Source organism: Megascapheus bottae, chromosome 6 (assembly GCF_031878675.1).
Source record: "Megascapheus bottae isolate mThoBot1 chromosome 6, mThoBot2.hap1, whole genome shotgun sequence".
In the NCBI taxonomy this organism is placed as follows: Eukaryota; Metazoa; Chordata; class Mammalia; order Rodentia; family Geomyidae; genus Megascapheus; species Megascapheus bottae.
This window is the reverse complement of record NC_143514.1, coordinates 33,500,896-33,518,961: the sequence shown is the minus strand read 5'-3', so window position 1 is coordinate 33,518,961 and position 18,066 is coordinate 33,500,896. Positions and strand designations below refer to the sequence as shown.

At 36.2% G+C, this 18,066-nt stretch overlaps 1 protein-coding gene across 1 annotated transcript in view; it reads right to left on the bottom strand.

Annotated features, from left to right (window-relative positions):
* The window catches only part of Slc44a5 (solute carrier family 44 member 5), a 283,278-nt gene that overhangs the window by 27,716 nt on the left and 237,496 nt on the right, over positions 1–18,066 (bottom strand). The window contains exons 6-11 of the mRNA XM_090334599.1: positions 11,231–11,356; positions 10,380–10,440; positions 9,255–9,378; positions 7,917–8,000; positions 4,823–4,935; positions 380–511 (exon numbers count right to left, since the gene is read on the bottom strand). Coding sequence (XP_090190725.1) covers positions 380–511; positions 4,823–4,935; positions 7,917–8,000; positions 9,255–9,378; positions 10,380–10,440; positions 11,231–11,356 — 640 coding nt within the window. The remainder of the gene's footprint in view (positions 1–379; positions 512–4,822; positions 4,936–7,916; positions 8,001–9,254; positions 9,379–10,379; positions 10,441–11,230; positions 11,357–18,066) is intronic.

Below are 18,066 nucleotides of genomic sequence, written 5' to 3'. Positions count from 1 at the left end.
TTGCTACAATAAATAGCTTAAATATCTTGCTGTGAAAAAAATCTTCTTGTTTCTGATTTTTCTTTTTTTAAAAAGTTTGAAAAACCAAACACCTGTTTCTTTGCAAATCAGGTTAATGTTTCTACTAATGATTCACAACCAAGCCAATTTAAGTTGAAAGTAAATGGCTGGAAAGCCTGGTAGAACAATATTTTCCCAAGATAAACAATCAGCATTTTTCAATGACTTTTTCATTTCCTATAGTCTATAAATACTTAGCTGTAATTACATTAGTAATAGGAACATTTATCAAAACATTTGCTGCACAGTCAAGATATTTTTGATAAAAGACACATTTTTCATTATTACAATGGAAAATTTAGCCTTTAAATCTACTTACTTAATGAGAACCATGTTTGTTTCAGTTGAAAATACATGCTAATATTAATCTGAAACCCGATGTCATAAACACTTAATGAAGAATTTGGGTTGTCCTCAAGTCTTTTATATTCACGATAACAATACCATATTCCTTGAAAAGAAAAGAAAAGAAAAGCAATGTATTTATCATCTGTACCCAAAGGAAACCAGTCAGTATAGTCATTTCTGCAAAGTAGGATTTAAAATTACACAGTGAATATTTTATTTGGATCTGATAGTCTAAATGTGACACTTTCTACTCCTAAAAAGTTTTATTTTAAGGTTTTTGTCTGATGTTATACAGCTTTTACAGCTCTCTTTTATTTAATGAATATTGCCACTGTTTATTCATTAAACTCTATCACTTCCAAATATTGTATGTTTTATGTAACTTTTGTAATAACATAAAGCTCCAATCTGACAATTTCTATGTTTTAAGTATAATTCATTTATATTTAATTTACTGATTTATTCATGAATACCTTAGTTTTTTTTCCTGTTTTATGTTTATGCCTTTTTCTTCCACTTTTTTCCAATACTTTTAAAAATGTATCTGTTTCTGTTTACTTACATGCTATTTTACTCCTTTAGTTTGGAGCCACTACTCTACTTTTATAATGGTATTTGAAATTTTGTTGCATGCTTAATAATAAAGATTAAATTGAATATCTTACAAGGAAGTATAAAGCCCTTTCAGCATTCAACAATAGTTTAATTCCTGTTACTGCTTGATACTTTTTTTTTTGCCAGTCCTGGGCTTGAGCTCAGGGCCTGAGCACTGTCCTTGGACTTTCTCAAAGCTAGAGTTCTACCACTTGAGCCTCAGCACCACTCTGGCTTTTTTCTATGTATGTGGTACCGAGGAATCGAACCCAGGCCTTCGTGCATGCTAGGCAAGCACTATACCACTAGGCCAAACTCCCGGTCCCTATTGCTTGATATTTTATGTACTGTTTTTTTAAGTATGGGTGCCAGTTCTAGAGCTTGAACTCAGGGCCTGAGTGCTGTTCCTGATTTTTTTTTTTTTTACTCAAGGCTAACATTCTACCACTTGAACCACACCTTTGCTTCCAGCTTTTTGATGGTTAATTGGAGATAAGAATCTCATGGACTTCCCTGCTTAGTCTGACTTGGAACTGTGGTAAGTCAGATCTCAGCTTCCAGTGTAGCACTACCAGTGTGAACCATTGGTGACCGGCCCTAGTTATGTACATTTTAACAACAATCTGATTCGACTGTCACTTCATAGAAGACAAAGTTTGCTTTGCTCATTTTTTGTACCCACTATCTGTCATGCATCCCGCTTTTGTGTGGACTCCTTTTCTCTTCTTTCTTTCACTCACAGCTACATTTAATCCATTAGGATACAATTGCTTTTACAGTCACAACATGTGGGCCTATCCTCATTGCCACTTCCTCTTTCTGAGCTTCCTTCATTTGGTACATGGAATACCACTTCACCAGTCTTTGTTTCGACTCTCTCACCACCATGCAGTCCACAATAATCATCCTATCATTCAAAGCCTTGCAATCCCTTCCCATTCCATTCAGAGAAAATGCCTCATAATAACCTGTAAGGCTCTACCTCCATATGATCTATGCTTATCTCCTCTTGTTTCCTTTACTCCATCCAGCCACCCACCCAGCCTCATCACTATTTCTTCAACTCACTCTTACTTGAAACAATTGCTTTGACTGGATTCACTGTCTGAGACTTTTCCCTTATCTCCACTGACTAACTCTGTTGCCACCTCAAATTTCTTCTTAGAAAAGAATCTTCTCAAAGGGCATACTCTACAGCCAGGAGCCAGCGCAGAGCTACACTCAACGGTATAACACTAGCAAACCATACGTCAAGCCCTGGGAAACAAGCAATGCTGCCTTTTTTAAACTCCTCATACTATATTGTATCCTCAATACCACTTTATTTGCTGTATAAACTCTTTATGTATCTATATTTATATATGTCTAATATGTATACATATATGTCATACAACTGGGATTATTCCTTTTTCAAACTCAAAATCTCCATACTAATCAGAGTCATGAACCTTTCCATGTACCTTGTTCTCCTCAATGAAAATTGTTAACTTGTTCTCCTTAGTGGAAATTGTCACATTCTTTTATTCCCTACTAAATAAGCTACTGTCAGTAGAAAATGGTTGTTTTCCCATGATAAGTAAGAAAATCAACTGTCTCAGATAGTAGCAGAGGTCAGTCACATTCAATTTCATTTTTTTTTATTTTTTATTTTTTTTTGCCAGTCCTGGGCTTGAGATCAGGGCCTGAGCACTGTCCTTGGACTTTCTCAAGGCTAGAACTCTATCACTTGAGCCTCAGCACCACTTCCAGCTTTTTTCTATGTATGTGGTACTGAGAAATCGAACCCAGGTCTTCGTGCATGCTAGGCAAGCACTCTACCACAAGGCCAAACTCCTGGCCCTCAATTTTATTTACTTACAGTTCCCAACCTAATTGGACATTTCCTTGCCATGAATAGCTCCAAGCTTAATTTCTACATCATTAATTGCTGGGTTAGCACTGCCTAGGGAGTCAGTGGGAAACTGAAATTGATTGTGTGGTTTGTTTATATATTGACCATCTTTTTCCCAGTGTCATTGTCAAAGTTACACTATAGCCAGCTTCGAATTTCTGTTGTTTCTTAGGATAAGGAGTAAAGTCAATAGAAGACTTCATTGTTCTTTCCTTCTTATAACAATTAAAGTGATTGAATAACAAGTCTAGACTCTCAATTGGCAAAGAACTCGAGTTAGTTTGAATTCCAAGTAGGAACATAAACATAAGACTTCATAAAGCTTTCTGTGGAATTTCTGTTTAGGGGGTGACAGTTCTTACATGCCTCTGAGCTCTACCTACCAGTGCTCAGAAAACAAACAAACAAACATGCAAAAATCATAGGCAGTTTTAAAAAGGACAGATGAAAAATACCAAAGACCTGAACTATTTACCAGAAACTCCTTGAGGACAACAAGGAGAATTACAAGAACCCAATAAATATAGATAATTTTTTGTATTTTAGCAACTATTCTGAAAGCCCCATATTCACTGTCCTAATTAATCTTTTCAGTCTTCTAAGATGGAGAACGCATTATTCTGGTGATGTTATAGGCAAGAAAGCTGATCTTATAATCAATAATTTTTCTAGTAATCTAGTTAAGTATAATGGAGTTCCAAATAAACTAATATATACAAGACCTAATATATACAAGGCTTTTCTCTGAAAGACAGAAATAGGAGATTGTTTTGTTTGATGTTGACTACCATAAAATTGTTCTGTCAACACAAATGGTGTTCTAGGAGAAATTATTCTTTCACCAAGAAGCCTTTTAAACACCCCTGTATTGTCCCATACAATTTTTAGGAGGCTAGAAGGAAGCTGACATAAATGGCATAACAAGCTGGGCACTGATGGCTACTCAAGAGGCTAAGATCTGAGGATCATGGTTCAAAGCCAGCCCAGACATGAAAATGTGTGACACACTTATTTTCAATTAACTACCAGTAAACTGGAATTGGCTCAAGTGGTAGACCACTGCCCTTGAACTGAACATTTCAGGGGCAGCACTCAGGCCCAGAGTTCAAGTCTCATAACTGACTAAATAAATAAATAAATAAATAAATAAATAAATAAATAAATGGCATACCATCAGATGGAAGACACTATTTTGGCCAATCCTGGGCTTGAACTCAGGGCCTGACCACTGTTCTTGGGCTTTCTCAAGGCTAGAGCTCTATCATTTGAGTCACAGCGCTACTTCCACCTTTATCTGTATATGTGGAACCTGGGTCTTTGTGCATGCCAGGCAAGCACTCTACCACTAGGCCAAACTCTCAGCCCTGAAAGACATTTTTATTCCTTAATTTAATGTTCACATTTTACTTGACCTAAACAGCTCTAGAGCATGAGTTTATGGTTAAAATTTCAACACTGATCTCTCTATCCAATTGAGTGTAATTCAAAATACTCATTTCTAGGGAGTGAAAATTCATTATAATGCATCAATTATTAAAAGAGAATGACAGTATGTGGATTATAAGTGCCAACTAAATTAAAAAAAATAGATCACACTATTGTATGTCTCTAATTAAAGAAAAAAATAGAGAATAAAAGGAATTGTCTGAAATGATTTTTTTAGTTGATCTGAAAGAGATTTTCTTTTACCTCTATCTTATTTTTCTTGAGCTAGTAAGGAAAAGATGAGAATATTTATTTCTTAAAATAATGAAGAAAATTATTTAAAAAGAGATAACATGTAAAATTAATTTTTTTCAAAAATTAGTGATTATTTTGGGGAGTTATAATCAAATCTAAGGCAAATAAATGTTTTCAGAAAATTGATAATAGCAATTAAAATGTTTATTCTGATACTTGGCAATTTTCAGAGACATGAATGATGCTTACCATATCCTAGAATTCCAAGCACACCTAACATGAAGAACCAGAAGAGAAAGCCAGCTGTGTACCTCAGAAGCATCAAAAATAACCAGCTAAGGACCATGGAGATAGTCAGGCCACTGGGGAGGAAAAGATAAAAGAAACCCAGGAGTCAAGTATGCTAAAGACAACATTGTACAAGTATCCAGGCAAAGTTTCTCTTATTCAAAACGATTCTTATATTTTATTTTACCTGTCTATAGGAACACACAAAATTAAAGGAGATTTTCACATTAAAGCATAGGTTGCTTGGGGATTTTATTTGGGCGATATCTTTGATGCTTAATTAAACCTAACAGAGTATCACTCACTGTTCAGAAAATGTTATTCCTTGAACCTATGATTTTGGCCTACTTGCCTCATTTGTCGTATTTTTCTTGCCCTTCACATCTTCCTCCTGGGTTAATAAATTAGAAAATATATCCATGATGAATCAGTGTGGTTTGCTCTACCTGGTGACTCCATAAATACCTGGATGTTATAGACTCAAAGCAGAGAGCCAAGAAAGATGACTGATCAGAGTTCCCTGAGGGAGTCATGATTGTGTAGTCCTCAACACTATTCCTTACTTACCTTGAATAGTTTTTGTAATATTAGACATCTCCTCGTGTCCCCACTATCTGAGGGCTAGTATTGGGGCATACTGCAGGGTTTCTGAGTTTGGGGGGCCATATGATTCTTCAAAAATTTGATAGCATAATCATTGTTTGTCTGTTTTAATTTCTCTCTGGAGTTGGACTAGCTACTAATGAAACACTTCACCCCACCTCTCACCCCTCTCACTCTTACCTCAGTATGTCCAGGTTACAGTCACAATGGGGTCTCTGCTGATACTATTTACTCAGAAAGATCTAATTAAGTTTGGAAACTTGGTTACCTTGGTGACCTATCCAGGGCTACATACAAGCTTCCAATCACAGCAGCAGACAGAACCAAGCAATGGTTTCTCAAGTTTTACCTTCTTTTCATTTTTTTTTTGGTGGTACTAGAGTTTGAATTCAGGGGTCCACAATTGTTAGATACACTTGATAGATACATCTTTTAATTAATGTTTGGAATATGGTCTCACATTTTTTTCCCAGCCAGCCTGAACTGTGATCCTCATATTAACACTTCCCATTTAGCTGAAATGACAGGCATATACTGCCACACTTAGATTTTTATTGGTTGATACAGGGTCTTGTGAAACTTTTGCCCAACATGACTTTTTTTGCCAGTCCTGGGGCTTGAACCCAGGGCCTGAGCATTATCCTTAGGTTTTCTCATGACTAGAGCTCTACCACTGGAGCCACAACACCACTTCTGGCTTTTTGTCTGTGTATGTGGTACTGGGGAATCGAACCCTGGTCTTTGTGCGTGTTGGCAAGCACTACCGCTAGGCTAAACTACTGGTCCCCCAAGATGACTTTCATCCAATCTCCAAGTAAATAACAGTATGAGTCACCTACTCCTTTTCACATGCTATCTTAAATCAATTCCCTTGTTTTTGTCACTAGGTAGAAGACAGCATAGTGTCAGTCTTCTCAGTCTTATAGTCAATGCTTTTAATTTCCAAAATTCATTCCCTATTAAGTCATAGAATCTTTAATGCTTAAATAGTCAATGTGTTTGGAGAATTATTCTTTGATATAACCCAAGGGAAATATTTTAAAAGATTGGAATGGGAAAGGACAGATGTTTTTGTTTCATATTTTTGCACTGAAATTTTATCTTAGGTACTATGTCCCATATTATTAGTACTTTAGCTCTACATTTATAAAAGAGAGAAGCTAAGACTCCACTTTCTGGTGGCTTGAGTAGTTTGCAAAGGGGGTTTCAATGTGTGTCTGAGTGTGATGGTGTGGAAAGTCCATGAGAAAACACACATGGTTAAATAAATATTGAAAAGTACAACTACTTAAATATAAAAACAAAGTATAGACCACAGTGAAATATAAAAATATAGTATATATCATAATATATAGCAGATATATCCTACAGATATATATTTATATATCTAAGTGAGCTAAGCGCATTCCTATTAGATACAAGTAAGTATAGATATAGACTATGATATAGCATATATATCCTAACACACTAAACATAATGGTTGCAGTTCTAAAGACAAAGGATTAAAATGAATAAACTTATAAAACAATTTAGTTTTACAGCTCTAAAATGTGCTAGTATTTCATATATAATACAAAGTTTTAACTTCATGAAGCTCTATTCAGTTCAATATGTGGAATCTAAGGAGCGATTTCAAACCTGTTCCTCAATCTTACATTTTGTAATGTTCTAAAGACTACAAGTCAGGAAAATAAACATGACCCAGGGCTGGATAGTGGCATAAAGCTTGACAGTTTATAAGAAGGATAGCTTGAACTCAGTGCCAGGGCACCATCCCTGAGCTTCTTTTACTCTTACGAGCCACAGCTCCATTTGTGTTGAGTTTTTCTTTGTTTTCTTGTTTTTGGTGATTCACTAGAGATATAAGTCTCAAGGATTTTCTTGCCCTAACAGGCTTCAAACCATTTCCTTACCTCTCAGCTTCCTGAGCAGCTAGGATTACAGGCATAAACCACTATTTTCTGGCTGGGTGAGCATTTTTATTAGTAATTTAATATATAAAATTAAAATTTGCACTCATAATTTGTTATGCCAGTCCTGAGGCTTGAAATCAGGGCTTGGTTACTGTCCCTGATCCTCTTTTGCTCAAGGCTAGTGCTGTATCCCTTGAATCACAGCCCCACTTTATGCTTTATTTGGTAGTTAATTGGAATTAAGAGTCTCATGGGATTTCCTGCCCAGGTTGGCTTTGAACCATAATCTTCAGATCTCAACCTCCTGAGTATCTAGGATTATAGGTGGAAGCCATAGGGAGCTGTTTCTTACAACATTTTGTTAATTCCAGGCATATTTTCAAATATCTTTGCTCAATCCCTATCCTATCTGAAAAAGAAAATGGTACTAAATCAACTTTTTACCCTGAAATAAGAATAAGAATAAAGAACCTGAAATGTTCTACAAAGGTAAAAATCAGAAGAGTGCTGGAGAAGAAACATGATGTGTTTTCACTTACATGAGAATCCAATACCAAGTAGTTGCATAGTCTTCAAACACTTTCATTCCAACTGTCCTTGCATCAAGGATTTTATTGATGCCACTGAATTCAAAGAAGAAAAATTAATTATTTTCAGTCACATTCAAAAAGAGATGATCTTAGGATAAAATGGATTTTCCAAGTTGCTATTTAAAACATGTTTATAGATACCATCTAGTAATAGTGTCCCTTTTCTAGATACAACAGTATATCAAATGTCATTTCAGTAAGCCGTCAAAGGTGGAAGAGCCTGCAATAGCAGACAAACTTCACAAAGACAGCCAGAGCTGTACAACCAGAGAATCTGGCTTTCAGAAACAATAAATAAAACTTTTCCATCATATGCTGCATATACTCATTGTTGAAACCCCAATGTGAAAAGCAAAATTAAAAGTGAAGATCCACTTTTAATTTATGAAATGCAGACAGTTGGGAAACCATAAGACTTCAATCCTCCTTTCTGCTCTGATGACATCTCCATAGCTATAAGGCAGAATGGGACACATACCAAGAAGTGTTCCAGCTATTGGCATCCTACTTGAATTATCAAGTTGAGTCCACTCATACAAGCCTAGAATTGGCAGGCCTTGCCTCATATCTCCCAAATAGTCATCTCTCTCCCAAAAGACCCATCATCCACACCATGGAAATAACTGTTTATTACTTTTTTTAAAAAAACACACCATTGGCCAATTTGATTTAGTTTTGCTTCCTTTTCATTTTATATTAATGAGACCATACTATTTTATGATTTATTTTGCAGATTTTTACATGCCTGAAATTCATCCATATTGATATTATATGCATGAGTTGTAATCTATTACCTGATTACATTTGTTAAGAAAAAGAAAAAAATAGATTTAAATAAAATTTCTAGTTTAAATTTCCAATTCAACAAGTGAGTCATTTTGTATGTTTATGACTGCACATATGAAAATGAGCACTGAAAGGGGAGATACTGCTCCATAACGTACAGTAATATGTATGTACAGACAACAAAAACCTAGAAAAAATTACTGCTTTATCGTTCATACATAGGACTTTTCTAGGCATAATCACATCTTCATAGTACATTTTTTCCTACTGATAATGAAAGCTTTCATTATTTTGATTGTTCTTTCTAATTCATTCTGATTTCTCCTCTTCATGTGCTTTTCTTCATGAATATCTACCAAATTTCCCCTATCTAGAGCGAGGTGTACATTTCACTGTGACACACAATTCCTTTCCCATAACCCGCAGCCTTGGGAAAGCTTTCCTATTGAGTTCAATAGTAGCATGCATTGAAACTGAAGATAGACATGGAAACCAGTGTACTTCGCAGCCTCTTTGAGTTCTATAGCATTTCTTGTCTTTCCATATCCATCTTCGAACAGTATCTTGCTCCCTACTGTCAACGTGCCATTTCTGGTGGAGAAGTCAGGGAAACATCGGTGGAGAACTGTGAATGTAAAGGACAAGGACAAATATCACTCTTCTACCTCTTCCACTATGCCCTCTGTTCTTAAACTTCCTGTTATTTATAGTTAACTCCTTGCTGGGCATGTACATTTTCCCAAAAAATATTGGTTTTTGGCTCTTTGACTTGATTGTTTTTTGATGCCTCTTGGGCTGGAACGGACAGTAAATAAGACCACAATATGATGCAACATTTCAAACCTGTTTATGAAACAAAAGCCCACATATATCTCACCGTACTTGGGTGGAAATAATCCTGGCTGGAGAGAGGGAATGGGCTTTACAATCACGTTCCTCCTAATTTATGACCTAAGGGCAGCAATAGGACCATTCACAGCCCCAGACCATCTACTGTGACATACAAGACTTAATTCAACTTGGTAATATTGTAGATTCTGTTTTTCCTTTCCTTTCCTTTCCTTTCCTTTCCTTTTCTTTCTTTCTTTCTTTCTTTCTTTCTTTCTTTCTTTCTTTCTTTCTTTCTTTCTTTCCTCTCTCTCTCTCTCTCTCTCTCTCTCTCTCTCTCTCTCTCTCTCTCTCTTCCTTCCTTCCTTTCCTTCCTTCCTTCCCTTCCTCCCTCCCTCCTTTCTTTCTTTCTTTCTTTCTTTCTTTCTTTCTTTCTTTCTTTCTTTCTTTCTTTCTTTCTTTTTCCTCTCTCTCTCTCTCGCTCTCTCCCCCTCCCTATCTCCCTCCCTCCCTCTTTCTTTCTTTTCTTCATTCTTCCTTTCCTTGTGCTTAAACCCCGGGTGAACTCAGGCCCTTATCTTCTCCCTCAGCTTTTTTCTCATTGCAAGTGCACTACCACTTGAGCCATGCCTGCACTTCTTCCTTTTAGCTGGATTACTGGAATTGAGTCTTCAAGATTTTTCAGAACGATCTGGCCCCAAACCTTAATCTTTAGATCTCAGCCTCCAGGGTATGTAGAATTACAGGAATGAATGACTGGTGTCTGGCAATTTTGTAGTAAAATTCATCATCACTTACAAGGTCTGCTTGGAAACACTGCTGTTGGACAGTCACCATCCATTAAGACATCTGTGAGAGACTGAAATACCAGGAAGAATGTGTTAGCATGTACATGATTATATGATAATTACTTTCATGCTCAATATACAATTTGTGTTCTTTAAAATTTGAAGTCCATCAATCTAATTATTCTGAATAATTTCCTCACTACTACTCATTTTAAGACTGCCACACACCATTTCTTCTTTGTAAAACTCTTTCATTTGTTCAAATTGGATCAAATAATAAAATCAGATTCCCTGAAGCCAAGTAACACTTGAGAAAGTGCGAGTGCCTTTGTCTTAGAGACAGTCTGAGTTTCTAACCCTTCACTGTTCTGAGGAAAAACCAGCATCTTCTCTAGCCTAACAACAATTAATATGACATCACCACAAAGCTTTAGAAATCCTTTTTAAATCTCCATCCTTTTCTCGTTGCAATGGGTCATTATCAAAATGGACTTTGAAGTAAACTCCTTGTTACTAAGTTTCTGCATTAGTGAAATAGTGACCATAAATGGCATTAAATCCTAGTTCTTGCCTGAAAACAGAAGAACAAAACAAAACATGTATAGAACTTGTAGAAGCTAATTTATCAGATTTAACAGTTTTTCATAATACAGCAAGTTTATATAATGATATGCTATGAACGGTGTGCATTTTTGTGATTTCATATATACATTTTATTTTAATGGAACAAGGCCTTTAATAATCATTTCCTAGATTTAGGAACTTGTCCAGTAACAAATGGGTCATATTACCATTACACTTACTACACTTGGAAAAAAAAAAGTTAAATTTGTTCCCAGTTGTAAGCTTAACCACACCTACCTTGGCAGGCTGAGCATTGGGCTTACAGAACTGACGGTAGTATTCCCAGTAACTTTTGTCTGTTTTGTACAAAAGTTGCATTTCAATATAAGTTAAAAATCTTTCTGGGCACTTAGAAACACAGACCTGTGGAGAAAAGGAACATAAAGATGTGTGTGAACTGAGCTGAGCACAAATGAGAAAAGTATATAAGACTTCTGCGTTATCCACCGAAGTAAAGAGCAAAGCACTGTGTCTTCCATCTACGGAGTGCAAAAAATTTTTCCAGTCTTTCATACCAAGAATTAAATCCCACATCATTTCCAGTCTTTACTCAGCATACTCCAATCTTGTTGCTGTGTTAAAAACAACAAGGTATTGTACAGTAATTGACTTATTGTTAACTTTTTCTTTTATCTGTGCTGGTACTAGGGCTGGAACTCAGGGCCTCAAGCACTTGCTTGGCTCTTGATCAAGGTCACATCTCCACTTCCAACTTTTTTTGTGGCAAATTGGAGTTAACAGTCTCTCAGATTTGCCAACCTGGGCTGGCATGATCCCTTCATCATCATATTTCAGCCTCTTGAGTAGTTAGGATTACAGGTATGAGCCACTGGTGCCTGGATACTTTTAGCTTCTGATTTTTATGATAATTGTAAATTCACATGTGGTGAGAAATAATAGACGACTCAATGGCAATGATTTGCACAACTATAACAAAGTATTATAACTATTACAAAAAAAATTACAATATTGCTACAATCTTGAATCTTAGGTTGTAAATCTCTCAAAGTAATCTTAGTTTTTTTGTTTGTTTGTTTTGCTTTGTTTTGTTGCCAGTTCTGGGGCTTAGACTCAGGGCCTGAACACCCTCCTTGAGCTTTCTCAAGGCTAGAGCTCTACCACTTGAGCCATAACATCACTTCTGGCTTTTTCTGTGTATGTGGTACCAAGGAATCAAACCAGGGTCTTCATGTATGCTAGGCAAGCATTCTACCACTAGGACACATTCCCAGCCCCGCAATCTTAGTTTTTGGGTTTTTTTTATTGTAATTAATAGAAGGGTTACATGATATTTGCCAGATAGATGGTGCATTAATTCCCATACATTGATATCCTTTCTCATGTCTTGGTCCCCATTTCCCTCCCCCCCACCCCTCATCTTGTTTTCCCCCATTCCCTATCCAATTTCAAATAACCAAATACAATATCCACCTATGCATATATATGTGCGTGTATGTGCATACACACACAAATACACACAGACACTCACATACTTTTAGAGCGAATATTATATGTTTTATTGATATCAATTTAAAAAGCTAAAGAACTACATAAAAATATTCAAATGTGCAATATGCCCCTTCTGTTGTTTTTTAAAATATTTTATTATAATTAATAAAAGGGTTACATGATATTTGCCAGATAGAAGGTGCATTAATTCCCATTCATCGATACCCTTCCACATGTCTTGGACCCCATTAGCCTCCCCCCCACCCCCCATCTTGGTTTTCCCCCCTCCCCTATCCAATTTCAAGTAACCAAATACAAATATATCCCATATATCAGATAACAAAGTGAGATACTGTAACAATATGAAATAACCAAAGGACAGCAAAAGAGATGAGAGATAACATAGTACATTAAGGACAATCATTCATTATATGGCTTTTGTTTCAATATCCTAGAGATCCATTCAATTAGCTTCATACTATATGGCCTTATGTATCAAGGTTTTGCTCTATTGCAAATCTCTGCTAGTAGAGCCCAAGGTTTCTACTGATTATGATGAATGAGGGAAACCATTGAGCCTAAGTTCCTTTGAGTTTGGCTTACTTCACTTAATATGATTTTTTTCTAAGTCTTTCCATTTCCTAACAAATGGGGCAATGTCCTTTTTTTTTTTGACAGCAGCATAGACATCACGTTCACCTAACCCTTCTGTTATAGAAGGATGTTAATATTATTAATGCAAATGGCAAAAGTTGAATGTGATTAAAGGTAACTTGAATAAATCATTAATATATCAGGAGGTAATATAAAAACATTTTATCTTCATCTTCTTAGACCTATGATGCTGAAGAGAAACTAGTTTCCCATTTGGGCATGCTTTAGTGGATTTATAAAAGTGAATACTAAAAATGCTTTCAAATGGTTTATAAGATAGTACTCAACTGTTTGGTGATAGCATAGCAATTTCCACACTTACAAATACATACACAATTATATCACATATATAAAAGCGCTGAGGATGCAAAATATAAAGGAAAGTAGGTAAAATGCAACACTGGTTTGTTAAGGAGACTTATATCAGCTAGACACAGTGGCCCACACTGTAATTCTAGCTAATCAGGAGGCACTAGGCAATGAGGGCAGTAAAGCCAATTTCCAACAAAAAGTTCACGTGGAGAGAATTTGTCTTGAGCAAAAAAGCTCAGGGAGACTACCCATGCCCTGAGTTCACACCTCCATGACTGGCACAGGAGGGAGAGAGAGAGAAACAGACAGAGAGAGAGAAAGACAGAGACAGAGACACAGAGAAAGAGACAGAGACAGAGAGAGAATCACATCAAGTTTTCTTCCAGTCATAGATGTTAAAGTACAAACAAAATAGCAACTGTTCTTTAGTCTTTCCATCTATCAGAACAATTTGTTCAATCTAAATAGGCTGCTTATTAGTAGCAATTAACATGTAATTAGCTCATACTGAAGGTTACATTGAGGTCATATTTCCTGGTTGATCACAGTCTATCCTCTAAATGCTTGTGACATGTTTGGACAATGATGGCAGTTAACTAAAACTTATTGCATACAAAAATAGCACAGAGCAGGAGATACACCATTGCCTGGAAGACTAGATATAGGGATGAACTATTAGTAGCTAAAATATAACTTTCTTCAGATTACATTTCTTTTTATTTTATTGTATTTTTATTGTATTTTATTGTCGGGATAATATATAGAGGGGATAGAGTTACATTCATCAGTATGTACATCTCCCTCTCAGTCATCTGGTTCCCCCTTCCCTTACCTATTTCAAATAAATTGTGTAAAGAGTGTATATAGTATACTAGTATATAAATTCAGACATGGTAACCTCACGGAACAAAAAAAGAGAGAAAAAATAAATAACTTTACATACTACATTAAGAACAGCAATCATGAAAATAAACCTTTTGTTTCATTAACCTAGAGTTCATTTCGTTTAGTCTCATCCTGTATGACCCTACATACACAGCTTTTGAGCTATTTTGATCCTGTTAGGAGAATCCTAAATGTGTACTAATTATTAGAAATGAGGGAAACCATTGAGCCTATGCTCCTTTTGGTCTGGCTTACTTCAATTAATATGATTTTTTCCAAGTCTTTCCATTCCTTACAAATGGGACGATGTTGTTCTTTCTGATGGCAGCACAGAATTCCATTGTATAAAAGTACCACATCTTCATGATGCATTCATCTACTGGGGAGCATCTGGGTTGATTCCATATCTTTTTTTCCATATATTTTTAATTGTAATTAATGGAAGGGTTATATTATACTCACCAGATAGAAGGTGCATTCATTCACAAATATTGGTACCCTTTCTCATGTCATGGTCCCCATTTCCCTTCTCCCCAGTCCCCCATCCGCTCATCTTGATTTCCCTCCTTCCCTATACTATTTCAAATAACCAATTAATCATATATAAAATATATCAGATAACAAGGTGAAATATTGTACAATATGAGATAACCAAGGAACAGCAAAAGAGATGAGAGATAACATAGTACATTAAGGACAACAATCATTCATTATATGGCCTTTGTTTCTATATCCTGGAGGTCCTTACATTTAGCATCATGCTATATGGCCTTATGTATCTAGGTTTTGTTCTATTGTAAATCTCTGCTAGGAGAGACCAAGGTTTCTACTGATTATGACAAATGAGGGAAACCATTGAGCCTAAGTTCCTTTGAGTCTGGCTTACTTCACTTAATAGGATTTTTTTCTAAGTCTTTCCATTTCCTTACAAATGGGGCGATGTCATTCTTTCTGACAGCAGTATCTTGTTGATCCACTCATCAACTGAGGGGCATCTGGGTTGGTTCCATATCTTTGCTATGGTAAATAGTGCTTCAGTGAACATCGTTGTGCTAGTGGCTTTAGTATGTACTTCTTTCTGGATGATTGGGTAAATGCCAAGTAGTGGAATTGCTGGGTCATAGGGGAGCTCTATGTTTAGTCTTTTGAGGAACTGCCATACTGCTTTCCATAGTGGATGAATGAATTTGCACTCCCACCAACAGTGTAGTAGTGGTCCCTCCTGGCCACATCCTCTCCAGCATCTGTTGTTACTAGATTTCTTGATCCTGGCCATACTAACTGGACTGATGTGGAATCTTAGAGTTGTTTTGATTTGCATTTCTTTTATGACCAGAGATGTTGAGCATTTCTTCATGTGTCTATAGGCCATTTTTATTTATTCTTCAGAGAAGACTCTCTTTAAGTCTTTGGCCCATCTTTTAATGGGATGGTTGTTTCTTTGGAGATTAGTTTTGGAGTGATTCAATTTTCTAAGCTGTTGATATATTTTTTATTCCATATCTTAGCTATGGTAAATATTGCTGCAATAAATATTTTTGTGATAGTAGCTTTAGTATGGCTTTGTTTCTGGGGAATTTGGTTAAATGCCAAGGAGTAGAATTGCTAGGTCATAGGCTACTCTGTTTAGTCTTTTGAAGAATCACATATTGCTTTTCAAAGTGGCTGAACAAGTTTGCACTCCTACCAATAGTGTAGTAGTGATCCCTCCTGGCCACATCCCCACCAGCATCTGTTATTAGATTTCTTGAAAATGACCATACTAACTGGGGTGAGGTGGAATCCCAAAGTTGTTTTGGTTTGCATTTTTTCTATGGCCAGATATGTAAAACATTTCTTCATGTGTCTATAGGCCATTTTTATTTCCTCTTTGGAGAAGTCTCTAAGTCTTTAATGGGATGGTTGTTTCTAGGAGGATTTGTATTTGAAAGATTCAATGTTTTTAATTGTAGGCATATTTTAGATATGAGGCCCTTGTCTGTTGTATGGCTAGTGAAGATCTTCTCCCATTCTGTGAGCTTTCTATTTAATTTTCTATGTCCTTTGCCATACAGAAGCCCTGCAGTTTAATGCAGTCCCATCTGTGCAAATTTTCTTTAATTTGTTGTGTTTCTGGGTCTTTATTAAGAAATTTTCGACCTGTGCCAAGGAGACCTAGTGTATCTCCTATTCCTTCTTGTAAAGTTTTCAGGGTATCTGCTTTTACCTCAAGGTCTTTGATCCATTTGGAATTAATCCTGGTGTAGGGTGACACAGAAGAATCCAACTTTAGTTTTTTGCAAGTGTTAATCAATTCTGCTAGCACCATTTGTTATAGAGGTTGTCTTTCTTCCATGTTATTTTTTTGCTCCCTTATTGAAGATTAAGTAGCCATAGGTCTGTGGGTTGGTTTATGGGTCTTCAGTTCTATTACATTGGTCATCAAGCCTATTCTTGTGCCAGTATCAAGCTGTTTTGATTACTATAGCCTGTAATGGAGTCTGAAGTTTAAGTATTGATATTCCCCCCATGCTGTTCTTTCTGCCAATGATTGTTTTTGCTATTTGTGTTCTTTTGATATTCCATATGAATTTTTTGATTGCTTCCTGTATTTCATTAAAGAATGACATTGGGATATTGACAGGTATTGCATTGAATTTGTAGATAGCCCTTGGCAGGATTGCCATTTTCACGATGTTAATTCTTCTGATCCAGGAGCATGGGAGGTTTTTCCATTTCCTTAGTTCTGCTTTGATTTCCCTTTTCAGGCTTTTGAAGTTTTTGCATAATGGTCCTTCCCATGATTAGTTAATTCTTAAATATTTTATTTTCTTTGAAGCTATTGCGAAAAGAGTTGCTTTCGTGATTTCTGCCTCTCTCTTCTCATTCTTGGCATACAAGAAAGCCATTGTTGGGGTTTTTTTTGGCCAGTACTGGGCCTTGAATTAAGGGCCTGAGCATTGTGATAGGGCTTTCTTAATACTAGAGATTTACCACTTGAGCCACAGCACCATTTCTGGCTTTTACTGTGTATATGTGGTACCAAGGAATTGAACCTGGAGCTTCGTGCATGCTAGGAAAGCAGTCTACACCTAGACCAAACTCTCGGCCCCAGATTTTCTTTTCCTTTTTTCCATATATTTTTATTGCAATTAATAGAAAGGTTACATTATATTCACCAGATAGAGGGTGCATTACTTCACAAACATTGATACCCTTTCTCATGTCTTGGTCCCCATTTCCCTCCTTCCCTATCATATTTCAAATAACCGAATAAGCATATATACAATATGTCAGTTAACAAGGTGAAATACTATAACAATATGAGATAACCAAAGGACAGCAAAAGAGATGAGAGATAACATAGTACATTAAGGACAACAATCACTCATTATATGGCTTTTGTTTCTATATCCTGGAGGTCCTTATATTTAGTGTCATACTATACGGCCTTATGTGTCTAAGTTTTGCTCTATTTAAATCTTCGCTAGGCGAGCCCAAGGTTTCTACTGATTATGAGGGAAACCATTGAGTCTATGTTTCTTTGAGTCTGGCTTACTTCACTTACTATGATTTTTTTCTAAGTCTTTCCATTTCCTTACAAATGGGGCAATGTCATTCTTTCTGACAGCACCATAGAATTCCATTGTGTATAAATACCACATCTTTTTGATCCACTCATCAACTGAGGGGCATCTGGGTTGGTTCCATATGTTTGCTATGGTAAATAGTTTAGCTCCAGATTTTTGAGGGTTAATTTTATACCCTGAAGTGGCTAAAATATATCTTGACTC